This window comes from Mustela nivalis, assembly GCF_964662115.1.
Source record: "Mustela nivalis genome assembly, chromosome: 19".
In the NCBI taxonomy this organism is placed as follows: domain Eukaryota; kingdom Metazoa; phylum Chordata; class Mammalia; order Carnivora; family Mustelidae; genus Mustela; species Mustela nivalis.
Genome location: NC_139038.1, coordinates 1,530,559 through 1,556,030, shown reverse-complemented (window position 1 = coordinate 1,556,030; position 25,472 = coordinate 1,530,559). Strand labels below are relative to the sequence as shown.

The following is a 25,472-nucleotide window of genomic DNA, read 5'->3' as shown; positions in this document are numbered from 1 at the left end:
CCGCCCCTGACACACAGGACAGGTCAGGCCATTCTGCCTGGGCCTGGCCTGGGAAACCTGTTTCTAGAGCAGAACAGAACAAAACAAGCACACGTGTTTCGGAAATTCTTTTATTAACAAATTATGTAAAACAATTACAACTAACAAGTTTAAAACAATCAAAAGTAAATTTTTTGAAAGCTCTGTTAAAAATCTGGGAAAACGACCAAAGCCTGGAACTTTTCTTTCTTACCACCATCAAATGTAAAGCCTAGGGCTCAGCAGGCTGAGGTTTAAAGGACGTGAGCACGAACACGGGGCACCCACGTGTTGACGGGAGCCAGGATGGCAACGGCTGGAACCGGGAACGGCACACCAACTGTGCCTCGCAGCCGGGCCCGGGGTCATGGCAGGCTGCCCACCTGCTCCTCCAGCGCAGCCCCCATGGGTCAGGGACTGCCCGGGCCCTGCAGATGACAGCTTAGCCTCCAATCCCAGAACCTTTCAGGTCCATGTGAGCCCTGGTTGGGCGTCTGTGGCATGCCCATTCCATGCTTCACTGTTGCCCATGTCAAGCATCGGACTCCCGGACAGACAGAAAGAAGTGCAACCACGGCAGCCGAAAGGCACTGACCATAGCAGATGTTGCAAATAAACAAGGGCCAAGGTTACACGTCCTCGTCTGCCCCCGTTCCAGGAGGAATGTGAAGTTAGATATTCAGAGCACCACACAACAGTGGCTGAAGTGACAATTCTCACAGACAACTTCAGACGTGCACGACTCCAAGAAAAAGTCTAGAGGGGTTTTTCTCACCAGGTGAAATAAGCATAGAAAACAACAGCTGACAAGCCCGTCTTCTGCAGGGACGGGGCCCCTATTGTACTTTACAGAGCTCAGCTGGAAAAACACAGCCACAGGAGGATGAAGGCCTCCCTCCTCGCCAAGTCAGCCTCGGGGGCCAGCAGCAGTGGGCATGCTGAGCCCAGACTGCTGCCATGGCCGGGGGCAGGGGGACAGGCACCAGATTCAAGGCCGCTATCTACATGTACAAACAGGAGAAAGACAGCGTTTTCGTACAGGTTTGCTTTTATTTCCACGCTCAGCCCGTTGAGAAGCCGGCACAACCTGAACGGCGCCTGCAAGGCGCAGCTTCCCTGCGGCGCCTGGGACGCAGCTGGGACACAGCCACGCAGGCCTGCGCGCAGGGCAGGACCAGTCCTCGAGGGGAGGTCGCTTGGCTGTGCACCTCAGGAGGACGGGAAGGGCCCCCGCAGCGGCGCACAAGTGTGAGGAACAAACACTGGTGGTGTGATTCTAAAAATCCCAAACAAGAAAAACTTTAAAGCAGTGCCTTTGATCCTCCCCTGCGATGGAGACCAGGGGCTAAAGGCACAGTAATGTGTGGAGATGGGGTCATCCGGGCACACAGTCTAGAGCAAGAGAAAGCACAGGTAAGAATTCAGGCATCGTGCAGGCTTCCTGCAGAAGGACGACCTGGTTCCAGCACGCGACGCAGGGATGCTGCAAGAAGGGAGCAGGCGTTCACTCTCTGCTCTGCACCTTGACAAGAGGCACGTTAGCAATAGCGACCCCCGACAGCGCGCCCTGATGGGCTGTTGCTGACTACATAGTTTCAGAAGGCATCTGGAAGGGACTCTGGAGGTCTGTGTCAACCTGATGCCCAAGACGAGCAGGAGCAGATGCCACAGGGGGCAACCTCCACAGCGAGAGCCTCGCCTGAGGACCCGCCCCGTAGGTGACTGAGAAGCACCCTGCCTCACCTGACTAACCAAGTTCTGCAGGCTCCTGGCTCTGCGAGGCACACGGAGGCCATCTCCCAGCTACACATCTGGAGATGGTCCATGGCCGGCCTCCTTTCTCCTCCCCAGCCTGTGTCCTCATCCACAACCAGACCCCACTCACAAGGCGCCCTGCCATAAATCTGGGACTCGAGGCCCTGCTGCCCTCAGAGGAGAGCTCCAGCTCTGACAGCCAGGATGAGCAAGGGGCCCCCTGCAGCTGCTACACAAGGGACATCCTGACCCCAAGGATGTGACCCTGGGAATTTCCTCACTTGAGGGACCACACAACATATCAGGGTCCTGCTCATCCCCACCTGACGAGATCTTACCACAGTGCTCGGGTCACTCCTGATTTCCCAAGGGAATGATCTCCTCAGTAACAAAGAACTCGATGGTCTCCTCCTCCCAGTCCTCCACATTGCTGTCCAGCTCGTCCGTGTCCACACCTGTGAGCAGGCGAGGAGGGTGAGCTGCGTGCACACACACTCACACCCACGTCCACATACCCGCATTAGCGGAGAGCCCAGTCTGAACACGGGAAGGTTCCCTGCAGATGACTGGGGCCATGGGAAACTCTAGTCCCTGACAACTTAAGGATCTTTACAACACTCGACATTTAACTAGAACACTCACACGACAGGGTAGAAAAACGTCTCCGCTAACGCACGCTCTAAAAACATGGGTCTTCCGCTCATAGTTACCTCCTCGCAATTCCAGACGTTCACTCTTCTGCTCCATATAAAGTTCTTGGGCCATTTTCCGGTACTTTCGGAAGTCTTCCATCATGGTGCGTCTTCTCTCCACCAGTTCCTGTGCATGGAGTTGGGGGAAGCTGACAGACCCCTCACCGTGGCCAGCCCTGGGTGCCGTGAGCACCACTCTACTCAGAGAGGCTCTTGGGACAGGAATGGGGACACGTGCTCTCCTCCTCCTTCCCCTCACCCGGACCAACCCCGCGTCCCCCACATCTGGAGGGAAGTGTGCCCGGGCCCACCAGTCTGCCCACAGAAGCGGCACAGCGAGCGTCTGTGGCACATGCCGCCGTCCCCACAAGGCCTGACACTGGCTCCTCCCTCAGTCCGGGAGGACTAACCTTTGAGGCTTTGGACTGGCTCAGACGATCCTTCTGTTCAAAGATCTTTGAGTATTTCTTCAGATCCTTTTTAATTTGCTGAAACAAAAACAAAGACAAGACACTCAAGATTGAAACGTTCAAAGGATCTCCAGAGTTGTCAACATGCGACAGCCTCAGGATCACAAGCACAGAGGCGCCCTCGAGCACACGCACCGGCGCCCGCCTGCAGGTCTCACTGCAGGAGCGTCTGCCTCTCACGGGAGCCACGTCCAGCAAGCTTGGCCCTGACGCCGGCAGCACACTTCACCGTGACCACACACACGTGGACACCCTCTCCCCTCCGCTCAGTGCAAGTGTCCTCGAAGGGCAAGGACACGGCTGGCCACGACCTACAAACCCATGTATATGACCCTGCAACTACTCCTTCCTATGGGGCCCCTAGGGCTCTTGCATGTCTTCAAAGGGCGCCCCAAACGTCCCGCTTCCATTCCTCAGGCATGACCACCCGAACACTGACAGAAGACTCTGTCAGTGCCATGAGGGCGTCCACGTTCCCCTGGCCCTGGGGGTCCCAGACCTTTATCTGATCCTGGCTCAGGAGTGTGGGGGGCCGCGGTCTCCACAGCAGCTGGCAAAAGCGGTCCTTGTTGTTCTTCTGCAAAAGGCGTCCTTGGAACGTCCACAGCCAGTAAGCGTTGTCCACCTGCAGGGGGCAGAGGCCCTTGTGTTGCTCACGCTGTGACTCCCGCAGGACGTGCTCCTGGCCCTGCGCCCTCCCAGAGCCCAGCACACCAAGCATCTCGTCCACATGGTCTGGGAGCCCTCACGTAGCTACGCCGTCGGCACCCAGGAGACCGTGGAGAGGTGCGCCCGCCCGCAGCCCGGGAACACGGTCCACAGGCCCGACGGGAGGTGACATGGAGTGCAGCCCCATAGCCACCAGCATGGGTGCTCCTGCCAGAACCCAGCTACTGCGTTAGCAGACGCGCTGTCCCGCTCAGCGGGTGTCTTTCCTGACAAAGGGAATGGCACCGGGACCGTCTTGCTGCGGACGGGCCCTTCAGGAGCCTGGGGTGCCAGACACTGGCCCACGGTCTACAGGATCTCAGCACCAGACAGCACTGCACACACGGGCACGGTCTACACACTGGTCCCAACACACAGACTCTTTCCAAGACACAGTGTTCAGGGATGGCTGTGGGGTCTGAGCTCCCGCACATTTGTGCTTCGTCACACAGAATCACGCTGACTTGATTGCTCAGGCTCTGCACATGTGCATGAGCTGGTTCAAGTCTCAGCACATCTACCGGCAAGAAAGACTCGGCTGAAAAAAAAGGCTTGGCGGAGCTCACCAGCAGCCCAGGAGCACTGAGCATGGGAACACGGCTGCAGACCCGCCAGCACGTGCATACTACACAGAACCACCTTGGACACAGCTTCTCACACTCATGAGTGTGGCATTTTTGAAGTTTTTCAAGTTACAGATGTTTGAGACTGATGACACGTGCACACACACATTTTCATGTCCTTTCAGGGAGTCCCAGACCTCAGGCAAGCAGCTCTCTCCAGTGGCTCCCACGTGGCACTCGTCCCCCCAGCCAGCCCGACTGAATGACCACGTGCCACGCAGAACCAGAGAAGGCCCAGCCCACATGACACCACACTCTCACAGGAAAAAGGAAGAAACACACTGTAAACAGTGGCCTCAGGGGACCTGGTGCTCCTCAAGCACCCGGAAAACAGAGCAGGGCGGGGGAGTGGATCCCTGAGGCAGAAACCCCACACACACAAGGGAACCGCAACTTGGGCAGGAGAGGCGCAAGCATGGGCCGCACAGTCATGCCGAATGAGCAGAGGTGAGCAGAGGCGAGCAGAGGCCGCAGAGGGCCTGGCAAGCTGGGCGCCAGATAAAGGGGGTCCAAAACCGTGGACTTCTTAAGGGGAAAATGATCTTACTGGGAAAGTGCACATACAGCACGGCCCATCCTCCCCCGCCTCTGAGCCTCCGAGGCCCGTGTGGGTGAGCTCCCGGCTGTGGGGAGAAAGCACATCCGAAAAAGCCCCCAGCTCCTGCTACAGAGGAAGGGGGCTGGACTCGGGCTGCAACCGGCCTGAGACGCGGTCCAACTCAGGAAAGGGAAATCAAGGAATGCCGACCAGCTCGTGGAAAAGCTAGCCATCTCAGGGGTGATGCCGAAGAGCTTTCCGGAGCCACCACGCAGGGCAGCAAAGCGTGACTAACAGTACCCACCTCACGGAGACCCAGTGTGGCAGGGGGCAGGGACACACAAGGCCCAGCACAGCAGGGTCCCACACCACACAGGCCACACAGGGCCCCATACCTTATGGCTCCACCAGGACACAGAGGTGACAACGTAGCGCCCAGTGGGGTCCCACTCCACGTCGGAGGCCATGTAGTGCTCTGCGATGTTCATGACTGTACAGTCCGACGTGTCAACGAAAGCCAAGGCACCATTCATGCTGGGGAGACAGAGTAGTCAGCGCGCCCACAGCCTCCGGGCGTCCTACTCCTCAGGCTCCTCAGGTGTGGACTCGGAGCCCCGCCGTTGAGGAGGAAGTGCTCCGTGGGGAATGCACGTGGAAGCCCCCTGTGTGTGCCCCAGATTATCTAAAAACACAGCAGGTGCCTCCCACAAGGTCAGGAAAGCAGGAACTCTGAGTGCGTTCTGCTGACGCATCCACGGACAGGGGCGCCTCAGGCTCCCGTAGAGCTGGACAGCGGGTGAGCACGGGCATGGAGGGTAAACACCACCACACTCATGCTCACGCCGCAGAGACAGCTTCGCACCCATCCGTCTGCTCAAACAGCCTTCCCGCGAGATGATGCGGGTTTCCCACTGAGCTCACTGCCCGGCCAGGAAGACATCTTGTTCAACCATGAGGACATCGCAACACTCCCACATCTTCCAGACAGAAAACACTCGCACTGCTTTCATGACCTGCTTTCGACCCAAGTCTGGGCAACATGGAAACACAATAAACCCATCCACCAAAAGTACGGGACAGCCCTCTCACACGAGGACGCTCCATCACCGTGTGGAGGCACTGCCGTGACCCACAGGGACCCAAATCAGGCCCCATAGTGGCCCACAGAGCACTGGGCACCACAAGCACAAGGCATCAGGCTGCAGAAACCCACCTCCTCAGGCCAGCCAACACCACGAACTGTCCCTGGGGGCTCCAGAAGATGGTATTTGCCTGCTGCTTGTCAAACATTTCTGAAAACAAGAAGGGCATCTGTTAAGTGTCTGTCAAGGTGCCAAAAGCAGGGTGTGGCTGGCACAGGCGACAGGCTCACGCTGCCCTGTGCAGTACGTTCTCACGTGTACACCACACCAGCCCGGTGCCCAGGAGCATGATTTTGGAAAACCCTGGGCCGAGTTCACTTTGTCACAAAATACACTTCAAGAAGAGAGGAAGCATTCTAAAGCTACGTTCCTGTTTGTAGTTAACGTTTCGCGTTCAAAAACTTCCCAGGGAAGTTGGACAGAGGAGTCACTATAAACACGGTCGCAGGGTCTCCGCGAGGGCAAGGAACTCCCCCTCTCACCCAGTGCAGAGACACGGGACCCAAAAAAGCCTACGATCCATCCATCCCGTGACTCAAACCACCTTTCTCAAATGCTGCGGTCAAAAACGTGAAAGCCACCATCTCTCCCAACGCGCAGCCTGCCTCCATCCAACAAGGACCCCACAGAGCCTCTGGACAGCAGACAGCACTCAGCCTTTACCCTCGGGCCTCCAGTCAAGGGCACAAAGTGAACCCCAGCCCGACCTGGGCCTGCAGCGGATCCACAGACCGGGGCCGAAGAGTGACAGGGAGATGGGGAACGGCAGCACAGCCCACCAGGCAGGACTCTCAGACCGAGATAAAGGTGGTAGAGAAAGCCGTAAGATGTCTTTGAACGGCCACGGACGTGTCAGCAGGCCCCACATGGTCACCCTTCCAAGTGGGCAACCTGAGCCCTCAGGAGAGAAAGGCGTGTCTACACTGGCTATTCACAAACCTGCTTTCTAATCAGAGACAGTGCCAACCTCCTGGCAGCCTAGAACGGCCCCTCTTTCCTTCTACGTCACAGGGAATTAACAGTCCAGTCGGTGTGGGGACAGCCTCCCTGTCTCCTGGAAACACCGCTGAGCTCCCAGAATTCCCTCAGGACAAGCTCAGCACCCAAGCCGCTGGGTATGGGGACACAGCCCGTTTCCACTGCTGAGGTCCCCACATGACAAAAACAGCTGTTCACCCCACGGTATGCAACGCCCTGGAAGGGCCTGCGGCAGGCATTTGTGGGTCATCGAGGAAGGCCAAGGAATGAGGGCGGGACCCCTCGCAAGCGGAGCAGAGCACAGCAAGACGGGGTCCCCAGGAAAGAGACAACAGCTGTGGCCACGAGAAGGAGAGTGTATCTGCTCAGAAACCCTCTCTTGGAGAGCCTGGTGGGAGCTCCCTGAGGGGCCACAGCCTGTGCAGCCACCACGAGGAAAGCCAGAGCCACAGGGCCCTCTTGGCTGCGGGACAGCCTGAGCAGCGCCCCCAGCCAGCAGAAAAAGTGTGTGCAGTGGCCCTCCAGAGGGCCCGTCCGTCGGTCCTCCCTCCCATGCGCCCATCAACGGGGCAAGGTTACTCACTGATGAGCTCGATCTTCCCGTTGTTCTTCACGTGGTAGAAGGAAACGGATATCCGCGGAGCTTCCCCGTGCAGCACGGCAAACTTACTCCCGTTTGGCTCCCAGGCAAAGGCTATGATGGTTTCTGCAATCAAGAAAGAGTTAAGTCTCATGGTTTTTTTGGTCATGTAACAAAGTAACGTTCCCAATCAATGTTCCTGCACAGCCTTCCCCTCAACCAAAGAAAACACTAAAAATCCTTAAGTTTGTTAAACCAAACAGGAGACCTAGGAACGAGGGCGCGGGGACTTGGGTGAGACCAGCCTGGCCAGGCAGGAATGCCGCCTAAGTGCACCCCGCTTGCTGGCGCTCGCCTCTATTCTCCATACAGGACCCCACGGTCCCCTGCGGCTGACAGCACAGAGCACCCAGGCCATACCCTCTTGCTCTGTCCTCCTCTCCCTTCCAGACCAAAACACAACTAAGACATAAAACCCCCCAAAGACGCAGGCTCCACTTCCCACCTGAGGCACCAGAGCGCCCACTCGGTTTTAGGACCAAAACAAAGCTCTCATCACCCGAGAAAAGCCCTTCTACTGCCGCTCACTGTAAACATCAGGAAAACCCACTCCCCGTGCATCTCTCAGCAGGAAACTGGCCAGGACCCTTGCTCCGCAACCCGACAGGGGTGTGAAGAGAGAGAGAGCAAGCCGCATGGCAGCCCGAATGGAAACGCTTGTGTTGAGGCCCGGGACGGTGCGCGCAGTCAGGGCTGCAGCCACCTGTGCAGGTGGACAGCCCAGAGCACCAGGGCCCAGAGGGCCGCACACGGGGACCACCGACCACAGGGACCACATGGAACTTGCCTTTCATTTCTACCACGTCGACAGGCACCTGTTTTTCCCTCATTCGGAAAATTTCAAAATTTGTGACAACACCCTGTTAGGGAGAGAAAACATGGAGGTGATACTGTGGAAACTGAAAGCGTGAGAAAAACGTACCCCGACGACAACAGAACAGGACGGAAGGGGACACATGCACAGTCAGTAAAGGTGTGTGAGTATCTACGTGACGGAACTCGGCCCAGGAGGTTCCAGTCAGCACCCTGCACAACCAGAGGCACCCACAGGTGCCATCCCGGTGCAGGACAGCAGGGTCCCTCGGCCTTCCTGCCACACCCTGCACGGAGGCTCAGGGCTACGCACTGCAGCTTGTCTGCCAAACTCCGCAGCGCCCCAGAGGCCCAGCACCGGGGTATGTGTGTTTGTGTGTGCATGTGTGTGTGTGTGTGTGTGTGTGAGAGAGAGAGAGAGAGAGACACCCTGCAGCGATCTTCTGGACACGGGCATTAAACAGAAGCCAGGAGGCTGCCTCATCCCGGACAGCCTGACGGTGCATATTACAGGCGGGTCCATCCACAGGCACGTGCACGTGGGCCAGCACAGCCACCTAGCAGAGCACCAATCAGCACTGACCCCAAACGAGGCACAGACACATGCCACAGCGCACAGGAGCCCTGAAAACATGCTCGGTGAGGGAGGCCAGGCCGCACGATGCATGCCTTCATTCCCACCAAGTGTCTCGACACTTCTGTGTGGGAAGAAGGTGGAGCGGCAGGTTTCGGGAGCCCAGGGGATGGGGCACTGGGGTGCTGACGGATGTAGGCTTTTCTAGAGGATGAAAACACTCTCCAGTTAAGAATGTGGCAAGAGGGGCGCCTGGTTTGCTCAGCGGGTTAAAGCCTCTGCCTTCAGCCCAGGTCATAATCCCAGGACCCTGGGATCGAGCCCCGCATCGGGCTCTCTGCTTCTCTCTCTCTCTGCCTGCCTCTCTGCCTACTTGTGTTCTCTGTCAAATAAATTAAAAAAAAAAAAGAAAAAAAGAATGTGGCAAGGGCCGCACGGGCCTGTGAGGGTACCAAGAAGCCAGTCGGGCTGAAGAACAGCCACAGGTGCAAACAAACAAGCCACTGACACCCTTTAAACAGGAGGTGGGCGTGGAGCTGGAAGGAGGGGCCTCTGCTCGGGGATATCCACTCACCTGGGTCCCTTTGGGGGTCCTATCCACTTTGACACACAAATAATCCCCGTTTTTCTGCCAATGCAGCTTGCAGTCCACCACGTTGAACAAATTCCGAACCCTGATCTCTTGTCTGGTGGGCAGCTGCATCAGGGTGACCCTGGCCGGGATATCTTTGTCCTCAGGCACCCAAAAGGCTATGATGTTACCCCCAGGAGACCACGAAAAGTCCCTGCAAAACAAAGAGAACACAGCGTCAACTGAGGAGTGGCTAGGACGCTGCCAGGAAGGGAGCAGAGTAGTGGAGACGGGACTCACTGGCCAGAAACCAGCCCGGCGCTCTGCTGCCACACAGCAACAGCCACCTTCCCTGGGAGCCACCCCCACCTCACCCTGCAGCTGCTGGGCCCCAGTGGATGCCCAACACCCCCCAGCGCTCAGGGAAGAGCAGGTGCCCTCACAAACCAGACTCCCTCTACTGTGATGGTAACGGGGAACCAATTCCTGGTGCAGCTCGTATCATGAGCCACCCTTGCACCCGAGAACTCAACCCGAAGAGAACCGTTCATGTCCCTGCATGGCTGACAGCTCTCCGCAGAGACAGGCCCCTCTCAAGGGGGCATATGAGCTGAGTGTGCCTGCGTTGGGCCATTCACCAAGGACCACCCAAGCCCCCTGCTCACTCAGCAAACCTCGCAGAAGCCTGTCAGCGACGTGGAGCCCTTCACCCTCCACCCGTCTTCCCCAAAGACTGCAGCCCAAGTCTCTAGTCCCAAGGAAGCAGTAGGACACAAAATAGAGCCTGTGACTGCACAAAGGGTCTACATGCAGAAGGGAATGTGGGCCGTGAGCCCCACAGAGTCACAACAAGCAGGTCAGTGGTGGTGGGCCTGCCATGCCGCCCTTGGGGACCAGAATGAGGACACAGTGTCCTCTCCAGCTGAGGAAGCACGGAGTGCCAGAGCAGGGGACGCCCGCTCCTACCGCCCACCTGCGACAACACTCACTCACTTTATGCCGGAGATCTTCAAGCTCTTCTTGTCCAACAGGCCCATAGACTGCGGAAAAGCAAGGGTTACAACGGAGTTAAATCACGCCACTCTCTCCATAACACACCTGCATTTTCTCGAAAAGGAAACAAGAGTTTCTGGAATGAGCCCAGCAAGTAAGCCCAGCGGGAGACAAACAGCAAGGGAACAGTTCACCTGCAGCAGCAAAGTACCCATCTCCAAAGGCCCTTCTGTTTGTTTCCTCCTATCCCAGACTGATGGCAACAGCACAGGCACATCAGGGCAGCCACAGGAAAGGGGCAACTGCAGAAAGGCTGGGCTCCCCTCATTCTGCAGACATTCACTGCTCTACCCGTCCTCTCGCCCGCGAGACAAGGGAAAGACCATGCCCCCAGGAAACCGTGTCACTTACAGGAGTTTCATAAATGCTAAGAGTGTCGAGGGTCATTCTGGCGAAGAATTTACCATCGTGGCTCCACCTGAGAGAGGAGAGAAGTGTCAGGCCCTGTTGTGAGCAGAGAAGGCTCCCACATGCTTGCCACGGGCCACGGCATTTACTCACTTAAAGATCGGCCAGTGGGCTGAACTCTCGCAGTGGAAACCCCTCTTCTTCTGTCCGGTCAGGATGTCCCAGATGATGATGGCTTGAGGGTCATCCGGAGTGTCCATCAGGGGGCTGAATGTCACTAGATACCTGTCACAAAGGGAACACTGTTGACGATCCCGCTCCCCATCCCACCTTCTCCTCCCCACACGTCACACTGTGTGTGGGTGAGGTGAGCACCGGTGCCCACCAAGCCTCCACCGCAGATGGCGCCAGGCCTAGGAGCGGCTGTCAGACTCAGCACAGTCTCCAAACCTTGTCTTCCGGGAAGGCTCTCCCCCTACAAACCGCTCTAACCATGGAGCAGACCATCTGCGAGGCACCAGGGCACTCCAGGGGCGGCCCCCTTGAAGGCTTTCTCCACAAAATCAGGACACTGGCAGACCCAGCAGATACCAAACTGAAGTCTGTGTGTGTTCCAGACGGACTGGGGTGCAATTCTTGATTTTCGTCAATGTTTAGTTGGCCCAAGGAAGGAAACAGATTGGCCACATGCATTTCAAAAGCCAGCACTCATCCAGAGAGGCCAACCCTGTGCCTGGAGCTTCTAACTCTCCCAACGCTGGCTTGTCTATGCCCAGGGCCCCCATTCACTCTGCTGACACACAGCACAACCATTTAAGCCAGAGGGCCCCCTCGAAACAGGACTCAGGAAAAGGGAGAGGCAAACTCAAGGAGAAAAGGCCGAGGATGGGCGCTGTCCAGGTGCCCCGAGGGCCTCCCGATGGGCTGGAGTCACCCGCACCCCCAAGTTACGAAGTTCCCCCTAGAGACCTATCCCTGACGTCTACATCAATGTGACATGGCTACGCGGAATGACAGAAACAGCTTGATTCACTGCTTATCTGGAAAACAGTCCTTTCACACCCCTTTGCAGGACGAAGCAGGCGCTGCTGCCTCACACAAGGGCTTCCTGAGAGCACCAGGGACAGACATTAAGGAAGACGGCCCAGGGGGGCTGGCCTGGAGCAAAGAGAGGTCTATGCACACCAAAGACACCACAGGAGTCTGGGACGCAGCTGAAAGCAGCTGCCGGCCGGCCAGAGGGGGCTCCTCCCCATACTCGCCATCCGCACACAGGGCCTGGGAGTCTCCACGCACACCGGGTCCCAGCACATGGCCACTGTAAGGAGCACCTCAGGTGTCCTGTCCCCAGAAGGTGCCAGTGCCTGTGAAGTCGTGAGAACTCCAAGAAGACATGCCAGAAAAATGAGTTCATCAGAACTAAGAACCGTCCATCATGGAGAAGTCACAGTTCACTGAAACACAAGGATGGAAGGAGCCAGTTATGGGCTGCCCTGAGGAAGCATCAGACACGCACGCCCAGCGGCCCCATCTTCCTCACAAGCCACCACCGAAGCGCCACATGGGAAGGGCGGGCCACACAGGACGACAGACGGACTGCACACACGGGTGCTAGGGCCGGACGTGGGTGCACGTGCACATCAGAAGATGCTGAGGGGACCGGTCAGGGCTGCCGGCCGGGAAGAAAGAACCATGACCAGAGAGAACACACGCCTTCACCTGGTCCAATGCCTGTTTCCTAGAGGAACCTAGCACTTGTCCAAAATGCCCAAAACAGGTAGGGTTTTTTTTTTGTTTGTTTGTTTTTTTAAGGATTTTATTTATTTGACAGACAGAGATCACAAGTAGGCAGAGAGGCAGGCAGAGAGAGGAAGGGAAGCAGGCTCCCCGCTGAGTGCAGAGCCTGATGCAGGGCTCGATCCCAGGACCCTGGGATCATGACCTGAGCCAAAGGCAGAGGCTTTAACCCACTGAGCCACCCAGGCGCCCCAACAGATAGGGTTTCTTTTAAGATTTTATTTGTTCATTTGAGAAAGCTAGCAAGGGAGAGGAGAGCAGGAGGGAGGAGGAGAGAGAAAAGCAGGCCCCTTACTGAGCAGGGAGCCTGACACGGGACTCAATCCCAAGACCCCAGAATCAAGACCTGAGCTGAAAGCAGATGCTTAACCGACTAAGCCACCAAAGCACCCCTGCCCTAAACCGTTTTGAATTAAAAATGGCAAAATGAGAAATCATTAAAGCTAGATATTTACCATATAAACCTTACAAAAGTCCTCTCTCTAGTTTTCCTGGTGTCAGGAGATTCTTATACCAAAAAACTCAAAAGCAGAGCAGATGTAGGAGAGCCATGTCTCAAGAGCCTGGGGACGCAGGGGGCTATCACAACCTTAAGATGAAGTCAGGCCACGTGGTCGGAGGCCGACCGCTTCTGGACAGAGGAGGGGACACAACAGGGAAGGCTTGGGGACAGCCCTGAGCAGGGGACACAAAGAGCAGGGGCCCCACAGGGCATGCTGGGCCCTGAGGCCATCTGTGAGCGCCCAGGAAGGAGGACCTTGCTGGGCCCCAGAAGTGCTCTTTCAAGCTCCTGATAACGGCACCTGCTGCCACAGACCTCTGCGCTCCCACGCGCAAGAAAATGCCATTGAATGAAGTTACAGGCACAGGACACATGCTCGGACTAGACCTGGAACTGAGGGGACGAAAGCTTTCCAGAGGCCGATACTAGACCAAGTGAGATGCGGGAACGAGGTAACACTCAAGTAGAAGCAGCAGATGACGTCGGACCCTCACCCAGCACTGCGGACAGGTGAAGGGCTCTCCCTGCCACTGGAAATGCACGGAGAGGTGGGGACACCATGCTTCCACTAATTCCCAGTGGCTCAGGACCAAGTCACGTGTGTCTGGTGGAGAAACAATAAAGCAAAACCCACTAAGCGCTAAGCGGGGAACATCACCAAAGGGTACACACGAGCCCCTCCTATGTCTCCTGGGATACTTCCGTTAGGTTTGAAATTACTGCAAAATCCGAGCTGTACCGTTAGCACAGAGGCCGGCACGAAGCGAGCACAGACCCCACCTGCCTCTCCTCCCTGCTTACCTCTCACAAGGCGAGAAGTCAATGAGCTGAACCCCTTGGTGGCTGAATCTCTGGATTTGCTTGAACTTCTCTCCGCCCCAGAGAGCAATGCCTCGTTGATGGAACGTGGCCAGGTAGGTGCCCTTGGGGGACCATCGCACGTACGTCTCTGTCCACCTCTGTGGGAGAAGTCAGAGCCCGTGTGAACGTGACCCCAGCACACAGCACAAAGCCTCCTCCTTCTGCAAGGCATCAACTCCTCCCTCTTAACCAGAAAATACAAGAAGCCTTCCCATATCTTGTGGCTTATTTCAAAGCCAGAACGAAGGACGTCATTCTCAGGGATGCGTTCTGGAAGAACACAACACTTCACCTGCTCGGGTACCCACCTCGCTGCGGAAATACACAGTAAGCCCCCATGTGGCAGCAAACACCCACCGCTCTCTCTTCGATGGAGACAGGATCCTTCACGTCGTTCCAGAATATGGAAGTACGGTCTCCACTCTCAAAAATGACACTGTACTGATCTCTGCATTCTGCCTCTTCAAGCCAGTACCGTAAATTTCCCTGGAAAAAGAACCAAAGGCAAGGGATAGAAGACATCCCATCAATTTCCATCCAAGAAGCCATATTCCTGCCTTGTGCTCCTGGAGGTCCGAGCGACTTGGGCCGGCAGCAGCAACTCCTAAGGAGCTCAGCCTGCAAGCCACAGGGCTGCCCAGCTTTCCTTTCAAGCACATACAGGTCCCACGCACGTACCAGGTCTTTGAAGGGCTGTTTCTCTGGAATATCCCACTCATCACTGATGGTCATATACCTGCAAGAGAAAAACAAACTAATCAGCAACACACAGCATAACTACAGCAGGGAGGCTGGAAGAGACACATACACGACGACATTGGAGACTCTTGGCCATAGGCTGTGTGGTGCTGCCCCTTAACCCCTCAGGGGAAGGTACAGGGGAGGGAAGAGTAGGCTTGGGGTGCTGGTGGCCAGGAGTGTCAGGGGCTGGAGGGGAACAGGGGCCCGCGGTGGCGGGCCTGGAGAAGAGAGTTCCCCAAAGGGTCACCAGCATAGTCCCAGAGATGCGGAGCCTCTCCTGCCCAGTGAAGGCCCAGACTCTCACCCATTGGCACTTACTTGTCAAAGTCCGTGAAGAGGTTGACCCTGAACGTGTGCTGCTTGTCCAGCTTATAGCCATCAGCATTCTTCACAGCGTCCAAGGCATGGGCAGGAGATGCATATTCCAGGAACGTATACCTGAATCAAGACAGAGTTCAAGTGCAAACTGTAAGACCAGGCAGGCTGTGCTCAACACAACAAAACCATGCATGTGACTTGTAAGCACCATTAAGGCCTGTGACCCATCTACTGTCACATCCCCAAGAGTCAAGTCACTGGTGGAGCAGTTCCCTAAACACACACAAAATCCTAACAGAAGACCCAAAGTCCCTAATGCCACAATCACAAATCAGACAACAGATGACTAATGAAATGTTTACTATCTTGACTGTGGTAGCAGTTTCATGGATATATACATGTCAAAACCTACACAATTATGCACTTTAAGACTACACAAGTGTATCACATGGCAGCTTTCAAATAAAGCCATTAGAAAATCTGAGAACATTTGAAGTCTGATATTGCCTATTAAAAGCAAATTTATAGGGGCACCTGGGTGGTACAGTCAGCTAAGCGCCAGACTCCTGGTTTGGCTTAGGTTATGATCTTGGGGTTGTGGGATTGAGCCCCATGTTGGGCTCCGAACCCTCAGCACAGCATCTGCTTGGGACCCCTTCTCCCTCTGGTCCTCCCCCCCACAAATAAATCTTTTATAAAAAGCAAAATCATAAAGGCTTTCAGAGGATGCTTCAGAGTAACAAACACAAGAAACCGCTGGTCAAAAAGAAGTTATCCTTCCACCTGATTTCTAAGACAGAAAACGTAAGAATCATAACCAGCATTTGGCAGTTTTTTTTTTTTTTTTTAATACAAAATGGTTTCTACCCTAGGTGGTTTCAAATCTGAATTAAAAAACCATCGAATGTAAGCTGGTGCAGCCACTTTAGAGAACAGTGTGGAGATTCCTTAAGAAATTAAAAATAGAGCTTCCCTATGATCCTGCAATTGCACTACTGGGTATTTACCCCAAAGATACAGATGTAGTGAAAAGAAGGGCCATCTGTACCCCAATGTTCACAGCAGCAATTGCCACATTCGCCAAACTGTGGAAAGAACCAAGATGCCCTTCAAGGGACGAATGAATAAGGAAGATGTGGTCCATATACACTATGGAGTATTATGTATTATGCCTCCATCAGAATACCCAACTTTTGTAGCAACATGGATGGGACTGGAAGAGATTATGCTGAGTGAAATTAAGTCAAGCAGAGAGAGTCAATTATCATATGGTTTCACTTATTTGTGGAGCATAACAAATAGCATGGAGGACATGGGGAGATGGAGAGAAGGGAGTTGGGGTAAATTGGAAGGGGAGACTATGGACTCTGAAAAACAATCAAGGGTTTTGAAGGGGCTGGGGGTGGGAGGTTGGGGGAACCAGGTGGTGGGTATTAGAGAGGGCACGGATTGCATGGAGCACTGGGTGTGGTGCAAAAACAATGAATTCTGTCATGCTGAAAATAAATAAATAAATAAATAAATAAAGCATCAACGTTATCATCTTCTAATTCCTGTCCCATAAAAGATGATCTGTATAGAGACCAGTATCACATAACACTCTCCCGGAAAAACATCCCAAGGGCTTTCAGCACAGCAAAGAAAACTCATGTTCTGCTGGTCACGTGGACCAGTTAGAACCGCCCGAGCACAATCCCATGTTGTCTCAGGGTGTTCGAAAGGGGTAAAAGGGGTAACAACGACACTGGCAACGTCAACTGATGGAACAGCCTCGTGATATGAGAGTACGACACAGCACCGAAAATAAAAAAACCCAGAGTCATGTTTACAAAAACCTCACACTGATTTTAAAAAGCAAATTCTAGGGGCGCCTGGGTGGCTCAGTGGGTTAAGCCTCTGCCTTCGGCTGTCATGATCTCAGGGTCCTGGGATCCAGCCCCGCATCTGGCTCTCTGCTCAGCAGGGAGACTGCCTCCCCCTCCCCCTCTGCCTGCTTGTGATCTCTCTCTCTGTCAAATAAATAAAATCTTTAAAAAAAAAAAAAAAGCAAATTCTAGGACACGGACCTCACACTACCAATTTTAACTGATGCGCTACTTGAGGTAACAGCAGGGGAGAAGTTGCTAATGAAGCCGTGACTACAGCTTTCGCCTTTACTGTAAGAAGCATCCCCACCCATTTCAGAGATGTGGAAATGTCAGAGGGGCGAAAAGCTCATTTTAGAATCAGTAAGATACCACATACAGAACTTTCCTGAAATCCTGCCAGCTTCCAGTCTGCTGGTCCCCTTATCCAGGAGGCATCTTATGTCAATTACCGCTCTGATGACACAAGATTTAAAGAAAAAGCTGATTTCTTAAGAGTTCAGCAGCCTGGGGTGCCTGGGTGGCTCAGTGGGTTAAAGCCGCTGCCTTCGGCTTGGGTCACGATCTCAGGGTCCTGGGATTGAGCCCCGCGTCGGGCTCTCTGCTCAGCAGGGAGCCTGCTTCTCTCTCTCTCTCTCTCTCTCTGCCTGCCTCTCTGCCTACTTGTGATCTCTGTCTGTCAAATAAATAAATAAAATCTTTAAAAAAAAAAAAAAAAAAAAGAGTTCAGCAGCCCACCCACAACGCCCGAATTCCAGAACCACGGGCTCTCCTGCCAAGGGTATGAAGCCCTAAGCTAAGGGTGGGGAATCAAAAAAGAGCAGAACCACTGGGGGAGATGTGCACCGTGTGCATCCACGGGGACCTCAGCCACCGGACCGCCACCACTCACCCTTTTGTCTTCCCATCCTCCTCCGGGTAAAAATCATTTGTGATTTTCCCAAACTTGGAGAAGATCTTATGGATGACATTTTTGAGCTTCTCCAGGCGGTCGGGCCCCACCTGAGGGACGTTGTCCACCACGATCACCGAGTCGATCCCGTCGGCCTCCTGGGGCCGGTCCTTGAGAATGTCCCCCAGCAGCTCTGTATGGACAGGAAATTGGACAAATGAACTTTTTTGGACCAAGCAAAATATTACTATGTTAGTTTAGCACGTTGAACAAATTTCCAAGAAGTAAAAAAAAATGAATAAATGCTTTCACTGTGAGCAAAAAGAAATCATGGCCCTGAACTGAATCAAAATTTAAACAAGTGAGGAAGACTTTAACTCTGCATGCCCCTTCTATCCACTGATACATCCATTCATTCCTGAAAATAATGGAAGACTTCAAATGAAATTTTTTGGAGATGTAATAATACCAAATGCCAACAAAGAGGACGGGGCCTTTCTCCAGGAAAAGCAGGGCCACAGCCTCCTGCAGGGAGCCTTCTCTGACCCACCCAGAATCAAATGCATAAGCAGGCACTTTCTCCTCATTCAGGTTAAGACAAAACAGCTCAAACCCAACAGGACCCAACACTATGTACAACAGCCTTTGCAAGCAATGAGATGAGACAGCCCACAAGCGCCTGAGAGCAGAGTGATGCCCCTTCCTACTGCCGGTGTCCTCGTTCCATGAAGAGCCTCCCGGAGAGCGGGGGAGGCCCCAGCCATTCAGACTGTAAACCCACAAATGCTCAGGAGTGTGCCTGGGACACAGTAAGCAGTACATGATAACCATTATGTTGGTAACTATACTCAAAAACTGAAAATCCAAACACAAAACTGAAAATTATGTTCATGTCACCTAAAAATTAAGATCATAAAATCCAAATCTTAAATACTCAAATGTCTTAGGTTTGCTTCATTTCCATAAGACAACTGGCTGGATGGGAGAAAGAGGAACACCAGAAGCCGCCTGGGGGAACAGTCCGCAGGCGTGGGAGTGGACAGGACCGCCTTCTGTCCAGGAGATGCGATGCCACCTGGGCGCTGGCCCATGGCAGTCTGATCCGCAGCCCACTGCTGGCCTTGAAGTCTTCCAGGACCATGAAGCTCCAGCACCAATGAACTCCCGACCCGCTGCTGGAGACAGGGACCAACATTCCGAGGTCAAATGGTGTGTCAGGGGAGGTCGTCTCATTATCTGCTCTGCACAAACCTTCAACCCAGTTAGCTCCTCTGGAAAGCTATAAAGTTACAAAGCACTGGCTACACGAGGAGCTCAAGCAGATTAAAGCACAAGGTCAGATGAAGCTGCCTCAGTCCAGGTACCCCAGAGTCCCTAAACTAAAACAGCAGCACTGGTGGTGGCTTTTACTTCTGTACCGTGTGTCCCGGAACCTAATTATGACTCCAAGTTTTGAATTCTACTCTTAATTCCAACATGCTAAACAGGATACACGTCTGAAAATAACCTTTGCTGCATTTCATTCCCACAAGTTAAGACGAATTTTCTACACTTTTGTGCTAGAAATTTCCCTTAATAGAAAGTTTAAAAGGTCTTTCAGAAAGGAAAAAATTCTTTTAATTTCAAGAAGCTGGCCCTGTTATAACTCTCTAATTAATTTCAAATACTTTCATAAATGATACCGAAAACATTAAAAGAATTGCCTCATAAACTGCAAAAAGGCTAAAATTGAGAGCAAGCAAAGAGAAAAAAGAAGGAAAGAGGCCAACCAGAGTCCCAGCTACGCCCTCCCGGTGAGGCTGGATGCAGCTCCTTGGGTCATTTTTAAAGCTCACTTGCCATACAATTAAGTGGCCTGTTTAGCCTGATCTGAATTTACAAGGTTTACAATAAAAAGTTCAGCTTTTACACAAAGAGTGGCCTCCTTCCCACAATCTTTTAAGTGTCTAGTTTGTAAGACTGTGCCCACATTCGGTAAGTGAAGAAACACAGCAACTGCACGACGGAGAGACGCGTGTCCTTCATCGTCACCAACCCATGTGCCAGGTTATTCTTGCCGAATGGATTCCCAACCTGGCTCCAGGAGAAACAGGAAGAGGCAATTCTCTAAACTAAATACCAAATGTAAAGATAAATAATATTTGGCAGCAAAAGAAACCATCTTGAGTTAAGAGCTTGGTCATGGGGGCACCTGGGGGGTTCAGTCGGCGAAGCATCTGCCTTTAGTTCAAGTCATGATCTCAGGGTCCTGGGATGGAGCCCTGTGTTGGGCTCTCTGCTCAGTGGAGGGGGGGGGTGGTCTGTTTCTCCTTCTGCTTGCTCACTCTCTCAAATAAATAAAAATCTTTTTTTTAAAAAAATTTGTTATTTATTTGTCTGGCTGATCATCAAAGGCAGCTGAAAATTTAAAAGGATGACCGATGACCACAGGAACAAGGCAACGGGACAACAGTCTAATATCTCAGAATCAGGAATCAGGATGACTACGTTGGAGCTGCTGGCACCTAAAGAGGCCTCTTCGTGAGACCCTGTCCACTTTCAAAAGAACCCACCCATACCCTCTGCATCTCACTCTGACCCCGCAGGGCAGGTCTCGTTAAACACAAAATGTCCTTAGGCCACTGACCACAACCAGATAGCGATGTGCTCAGTTTCAGAGCCCCATGACCAGGGAAGGGGCCTTTTGGGGCATTCTGCTAAAGTATCAGGATCACAACGGCCCCCAAAGGCCCTCCCAGCAGACACTTGGCCTGGCTGGCTTCTGCCCACATTAGCATCCTGACTGTCACACAGCTCAGTTCTGGGAATAATTCACATGGTAGTAATCTTGTGCTCAAGCAATTGCTTTTTATTTTTTTTATTTTTTTTTTTAAAGATTTTATTTATTTATTTGACAGACAGAGATCACAAGTAGGCAGAGAGGCAGAGAGAGAGAGGAGGAAGCAGGCTCCCCGCTGAGCAGAGAGCCGGATGTGGGACTCGATCCTGGGACCCGGAGATCATGACCTGAGCTGAAGGCAGCAGCTTAACCCACTGAGCTATCCAGGCGCCCAAACAATTGCTTTTTAAAAAACCAACGGCAGAGTAAACATTCAGGGGCTCAAAACGAACTTTCAACCCAAAACTTAAGATTTTAAAATGTAAGAAAAACTGATGCAATAAAAATGAAAGTTGAGCAGGGTGGGAGAGTGTGGTGGGCATCCCAGCGACACAGCCTCCTTCTAAATTCTCCCACACAAGGAGCACCTTTTCTCGCAGGTAGGGGACCGCAGCAGGACCAGTGGCCCAAGTGTTCCTGAGCTGTGCAGCCTTCCTTGCTGTTCATACCATGCTGTCGCTTACGAAACAGACTATAAGGATAGTGACAACAGCAGCGAGCTCTTTACCAGTATGTTTAAAAGTAAATGATGGGGGCACCTGGGTGGCTCAGTGGGTTGGGCCTCTGCCTTCAGCTCGGGTCATGATCTCAGGGTCCTGGGATGGAGCCCCGCGTCGGGCTCTCTGCTCGGCAGGGAGCCTGCTTCCCTCTCTCTCTCTCTGTCTGCCTCTCTGCCTACTTGTGATCTCTCTGTCAAATAAATGAATAAAATCTTAAAAAAAAAAAAAAAAAGTAGATGATGCTGTTGGTTCCCTACATTTTTTTTTGTTTTACTTGAAATTGATTCTGACTCAGTCTCAGTGTGATCAGACACAATACCTCAAAAAAAAGTACCTTTTTTTTTTTTAAAGATCTCATTTATTTATTTGACAGATCACAAGTAGGCAGACAAGCAAGGTGGGGGAAAAGCAGACTCCCCGCGGAGCAGAGAGCCTGATTCAGGGCTCACAAGGCTCAATCCCAGGACCATGCGATCATGACCCGGGCCACAGGCAGAGGCTTAACTCACTGAGCCACCCAGGCGCCCCCCAAAAAACGTATCTTAATGTGACATCTGATTTTCTTGGTGTGGCCTGAGCTATTTTGCTGATGGTTCATCTTTCCTAACTTACTATAATGTAGAGGAATTCACTGATGTCCTCAGAGCTCAGAGGACTCAAACAGCTAAAAACAAAACATAAATGAATAAAAACAAATGAGCTTAGCCACCTAGAGAAGTCGTTGGGAGACAAGCTCTTGGGACAAAAGCAAACGTAACACCTGTAAACTGAATCAAGGTAAACAGGAAACCAAAGCAAGCTATGTGAGTGACACTAAATTCAGAAAAGATTATCTGCCAAAAAGAGGAGAGTGATCTACCTACAGACCTAACAGACTAAACAGGAATGTGGGAGGAGACTCAGCAGTCCTGCGAAGGAACTCTCTGGAGGCAGAAGCTTCCATGCAGCAGGGGCAGAGAGGAACCCGACTCTGCCCCAACCTGTTTAAGGAACAGCACCGCATGAACCCGGGAAAGTGTCCACACGAACTTGGTCCCAAGCGTTTGACAAGTGTGGCTCGTCCCTCGGGGCACCCGGGGCCTGCACATAACGAACTGTCACCCGCGATAGTGAGGCACGTGGAGCGTCCCGCTTTGCTCGATCCTAATTGCCACGCACGGTCGCGGCTCCAGCTTGCGCGCTGTCCCCCATCACCACCCTCCAAAGTCCTGGTGCCGGTGTCCATCAGAGGCTCCCAAGTTGTGCCCAAAAGGCCCGCCCCGCCTTCTTTCGGAGAGAGGAAACAGGGAAGGGGACCCAGACCCCCACAGAAGGCCGTCCCTACGCGCGGGAGGACAGCTGCAGCGCGGGGACGCCCCTGACACCCCCTCCACCCGCACGCCGCCTCACCTTCCTCGCTCACGTCGTCTACGAAGTCCTCGGGGTCGCTGAAAGAGGGCTCGTCGGCTGCGCCGCCGTCGTCCCCGCCCGCCCCCTCGGACCGGGCCTCGGCCGCCGCGTCCCCGGCCTGCTCCGCCGGTGCCTCACCCGCGGCCGGGGCGGGGGTCTCTTCAGGCGGCGGCGGCGGGGACGAGCCGGGGGCCGAGGCGGCCTTCTCCTCCCCGTCGGCCGCGGGCTCGGCCGGCTTGGCCAGCACGTCGGGCTCCGACCCGGCCTCCGCGTCCTCGCCGCCCGCCGCCTCCTGCGCGCCGGACCCCGCGGGCCGCGGCGGCTCCTCCCCCGGCGGCGGCTCTGCGGCCGGCTGCTGCTGCTCCCCGGGCTCGGCCGCCTCGGGCGCCGCCACGTTCTCCGCGTCCTGCATGGGCCCGCCGCTGCCGCCTCGCCCGGCCTCGCCGCGCTTCCGACTCTCCCAGGTCGCACCGCGCGGCGCCTGCCGCCGGGCCATGTGCGTGCGGCGGGCCGTCCCACGGGGCTCGAGAAGGGGGGGCGCCCACGCCCTGATGTTCGCAGCTTGCCCAGAGGGGCCCCGGAGGCGCAAGCGTGTGCATTGGCGGCGATAGCAGCGCGCCCATGACACGCGCGCGCTCGGAGCCTCGCACCACCCTTGCGGGGCTCAGTCCGCAGACTCACGAGGGGGCTGCGGCTCCCCCCGTCTGTGCTGCCGGGTGGTTCCGTCCAACATGGCAGCCGCTCCCGGCTTCTCCCGGCGGGCGCTGCGCAGCGGGGCCAAACCACTGACCACGCCAAGGGAGGAGCGAGCGACCGGCTTAGTAACTGAAATTGCATGAGCACAGAGCCCTACAGGACACCCTAGAAAAAGCTACGAACTCGACGAACGCTCTTGGTCGTGACACAGCCTTTCGCTAGACAGGTACCCTCGCTTACACGAGTAAGCTCCCCCCTCTTCGCGTGCGCTTTTAGACTCGTCTACTGACTGGGCAAAGGAATGGACGATTCCAAAATAGAAAAGGTCCTCCCGGCGGCCCAGAGATGGCCAGCACTGCTGGAAAGACGCCTGTCCGGCGTCAGAGCACCATGAAGGAGAGTCGAATGAATCATACTCCCAAGCCCACGGCGGCGGCGGTAATTCCGTCTTCCCCCATTCAGGGGGCACCATGGTTCCGCCCGCGGAGGACTCAGCCCTCAGAAGAGCCGCGCGCGAGTGGGAGGGGAGCGCATCACGTGGTGGGCGTGGCCTGCCGCTTCTGAGGCGGGACCTGCCGCCGCGGGGCGGGGCCGGCGCTGGCAGGTGCGCCCGGACGTGTCCAGCGCCGGCCCCGCCGCGGTCGGAGCGGGGTACGGTGGGGGTCGGTGTGTACTGGGTACCGAGGCTCAGACTGTACTTGCGCAGATGTACTTTCCCTCAGTCGGAACAACACGGGGGCTTGTTTTCAACAGAAGGTTCTCGACCTGACTTATGACACTGGGTTCGAATTCTTGCCGTCCTACTTAAGTTGTGCGGCCTTTCTTCCTCAGTTTTCCAGGGCGGACAGCCCGGTATATATATATATATATATACACATACACACAAATATATATGTATGTATTTTTTAAGTGCCCAACCTGGGTCTTGAACTTACAATCCGGAGATCAAGAGTCCCATGTTCTTCAAAAGGAACCAGCCCAGCACCCCAGCCTCGTCATGTCCTTTAACGCAGGTGATGGGAATGTGCCCCCCGATGCAAAATGAGACATCTCTTCGTGTTGTAGAGAGCACCCCAAGACCATCTGCTATCCCACATCCCCAAAAGTCTGAAGCATCCCACAGAAGCAGTTCCAAGTGTGTGAGGGGCCCAAGTGGGGTGTGCTCTGTTGAGGGTATGGTGGTGAGCAAGGAATGCACGATTCTTGCCACCTTAGAATTATGGCGTTAAGAGAGACAGCATGCAGGAATCAAAGCATCCTGGAAGTTGGCATCTGTGTTCATAATCTGTGATGCATTCATCAATCCCAAGCCAGACCCTGCTCCCCTCCAGAGCGGGTGCACTTAATCAATCTAAGGAACAGAACATAGCAAAGTGACAATACGTCCCCTCTAAGTCTACGTCCTAAAAGTGATGGGCCTCCACCCGGAGCTCTGTCTCTTCTCTCGGCTTGCTGGCTCTGAACTAAGCTAGCCACCGCGTGCCCTAGGGATACTCAAGCAGTCTGTGGCAGGGGCCCTGGATCGGGAGCAACAGGACTCCCCACCGACATCAGCTCCAGGCATCAGCTCTGGGTTGTCCAACAGGAGAAATGGGGGTGGGACCCACAGCCCCTGCCCCTGTCCCAAGAGAAACCAGACCCACTCACACCTTGACCTTGGATGTCCAGGCTGCAGAATCATGAGACCCGTTCCATGGTATTCTGTTATGGCAGCCCTAGCAGACTAGCACAATAGGGAAATGCATATAGTACCCAGAGAAAGACCTAGAAGGAGACACATAAACTGAAAACAGGCTCTGAGAAGGCAAGTAGCACTGAAGATGCTGATCAAAGAAAACTGATCACCGTAGAATTGTGGTAGGTTTGTTAACTGGCCCCTGTGAGGTTCTTTCAACTTCTCTGTATGTTTTCACATTTCATAGTAAGTTATTGGGGCAGAGGGAAGGAATAAGGAGCCAGCTTCAAGAGATCCCCCCTCCACCTGGGACCACGTGAGCTTCTAAAGAATAAAAAATCCGTGTGTGATCTCAGGTGAATATTGCCAAGTATCGTGTCACGACTCTGAGAATAAACCAAAGACTCAAGCAAAATGTCATTAGTCTTGCCTTTT

General features: G+C 54.2%; 1 protein-coding gene across 2 annotated transcripts; it reads right to left on the bottom strand.

Annotated features, from left to right (window-relative positions):
- Positions 1–1,048: 1,048 nt before the first annotated feature.
- Positions 1,049–23,136, bottom strand: EIF3B (eukaryotic translation initiation factor 3 subunit B). 2 transcript variants are annotated; one of them, XM_082714014.1, is made up of 19 exons: positions 22,667–23,136; positions 17,900–18,092; positions 15,143–15,262; positions 14,762–14,819; positions 14,441–14,569; positions 14,024–14,181; positions 11,077–11,208; positions 10,927–10,993; positions 10,516–10,562; positions 9,526–9,736; positions 8,352–8,424; positions 7,508–7,630; positions 6,018–6,096; positions 5,200–5,338; positions 3,435–3,560; positions 2,876–2,953; positions 2,484–2,592; positions 2,112–2,228; positions 1,049–1,410 (listed from the first exon to the last, which is right to left on the bottom strand). In XM_082714014.1, the coding sequence occupies exons 1-18, from the start codon at positions 23,076–23,078 to the stop codon at positions 2,125–2,127; spliced, it is 2,358 nt and encodes a 785-aa protein (XP_082570140.1). In that variant the 5' UTR covers positions 23,079–23,136; the 3' UTR covers positions 1,049–1,410; positions 2,112–2,124. The 2 variants fall into 2 exon arrangements, with proteins under 2 accessions (XP_082570140.1, XP_082570139.1); XM_082714013.1 differs by having other exon boundaries at positions 1,049–1,501; positions 22,667–23,135.
- Positions 23,137–25,472: the final 2,336 nt, after the last annotated feature.

Excerpts from the sequence above, each read along its gene's own strand:
- EIF3B (XM_082714014.1), bottom strand. The coding sequence starts at position 23,078 with ATGCAGGACGCGGAGAACGTGGCGGCGCCCGAGGCGGCCGAGCCCGGG. Across the intron at positions 18,093-22,666 it reads AGACGACGTGAGCGAGGAAG|AGCTGCTGGGGGACATTCTC; the intron begins GTGAGGCGGCGT and ends CTGTCCATACAG. Across the intron at positions 2,229-2,483 it reads ACGTCTGGAATTGCGAGGAG|GTGTGGACACGGACGAGCTG; the intron begins GTAACTATGAGC and ends GCCTGCTCACAG.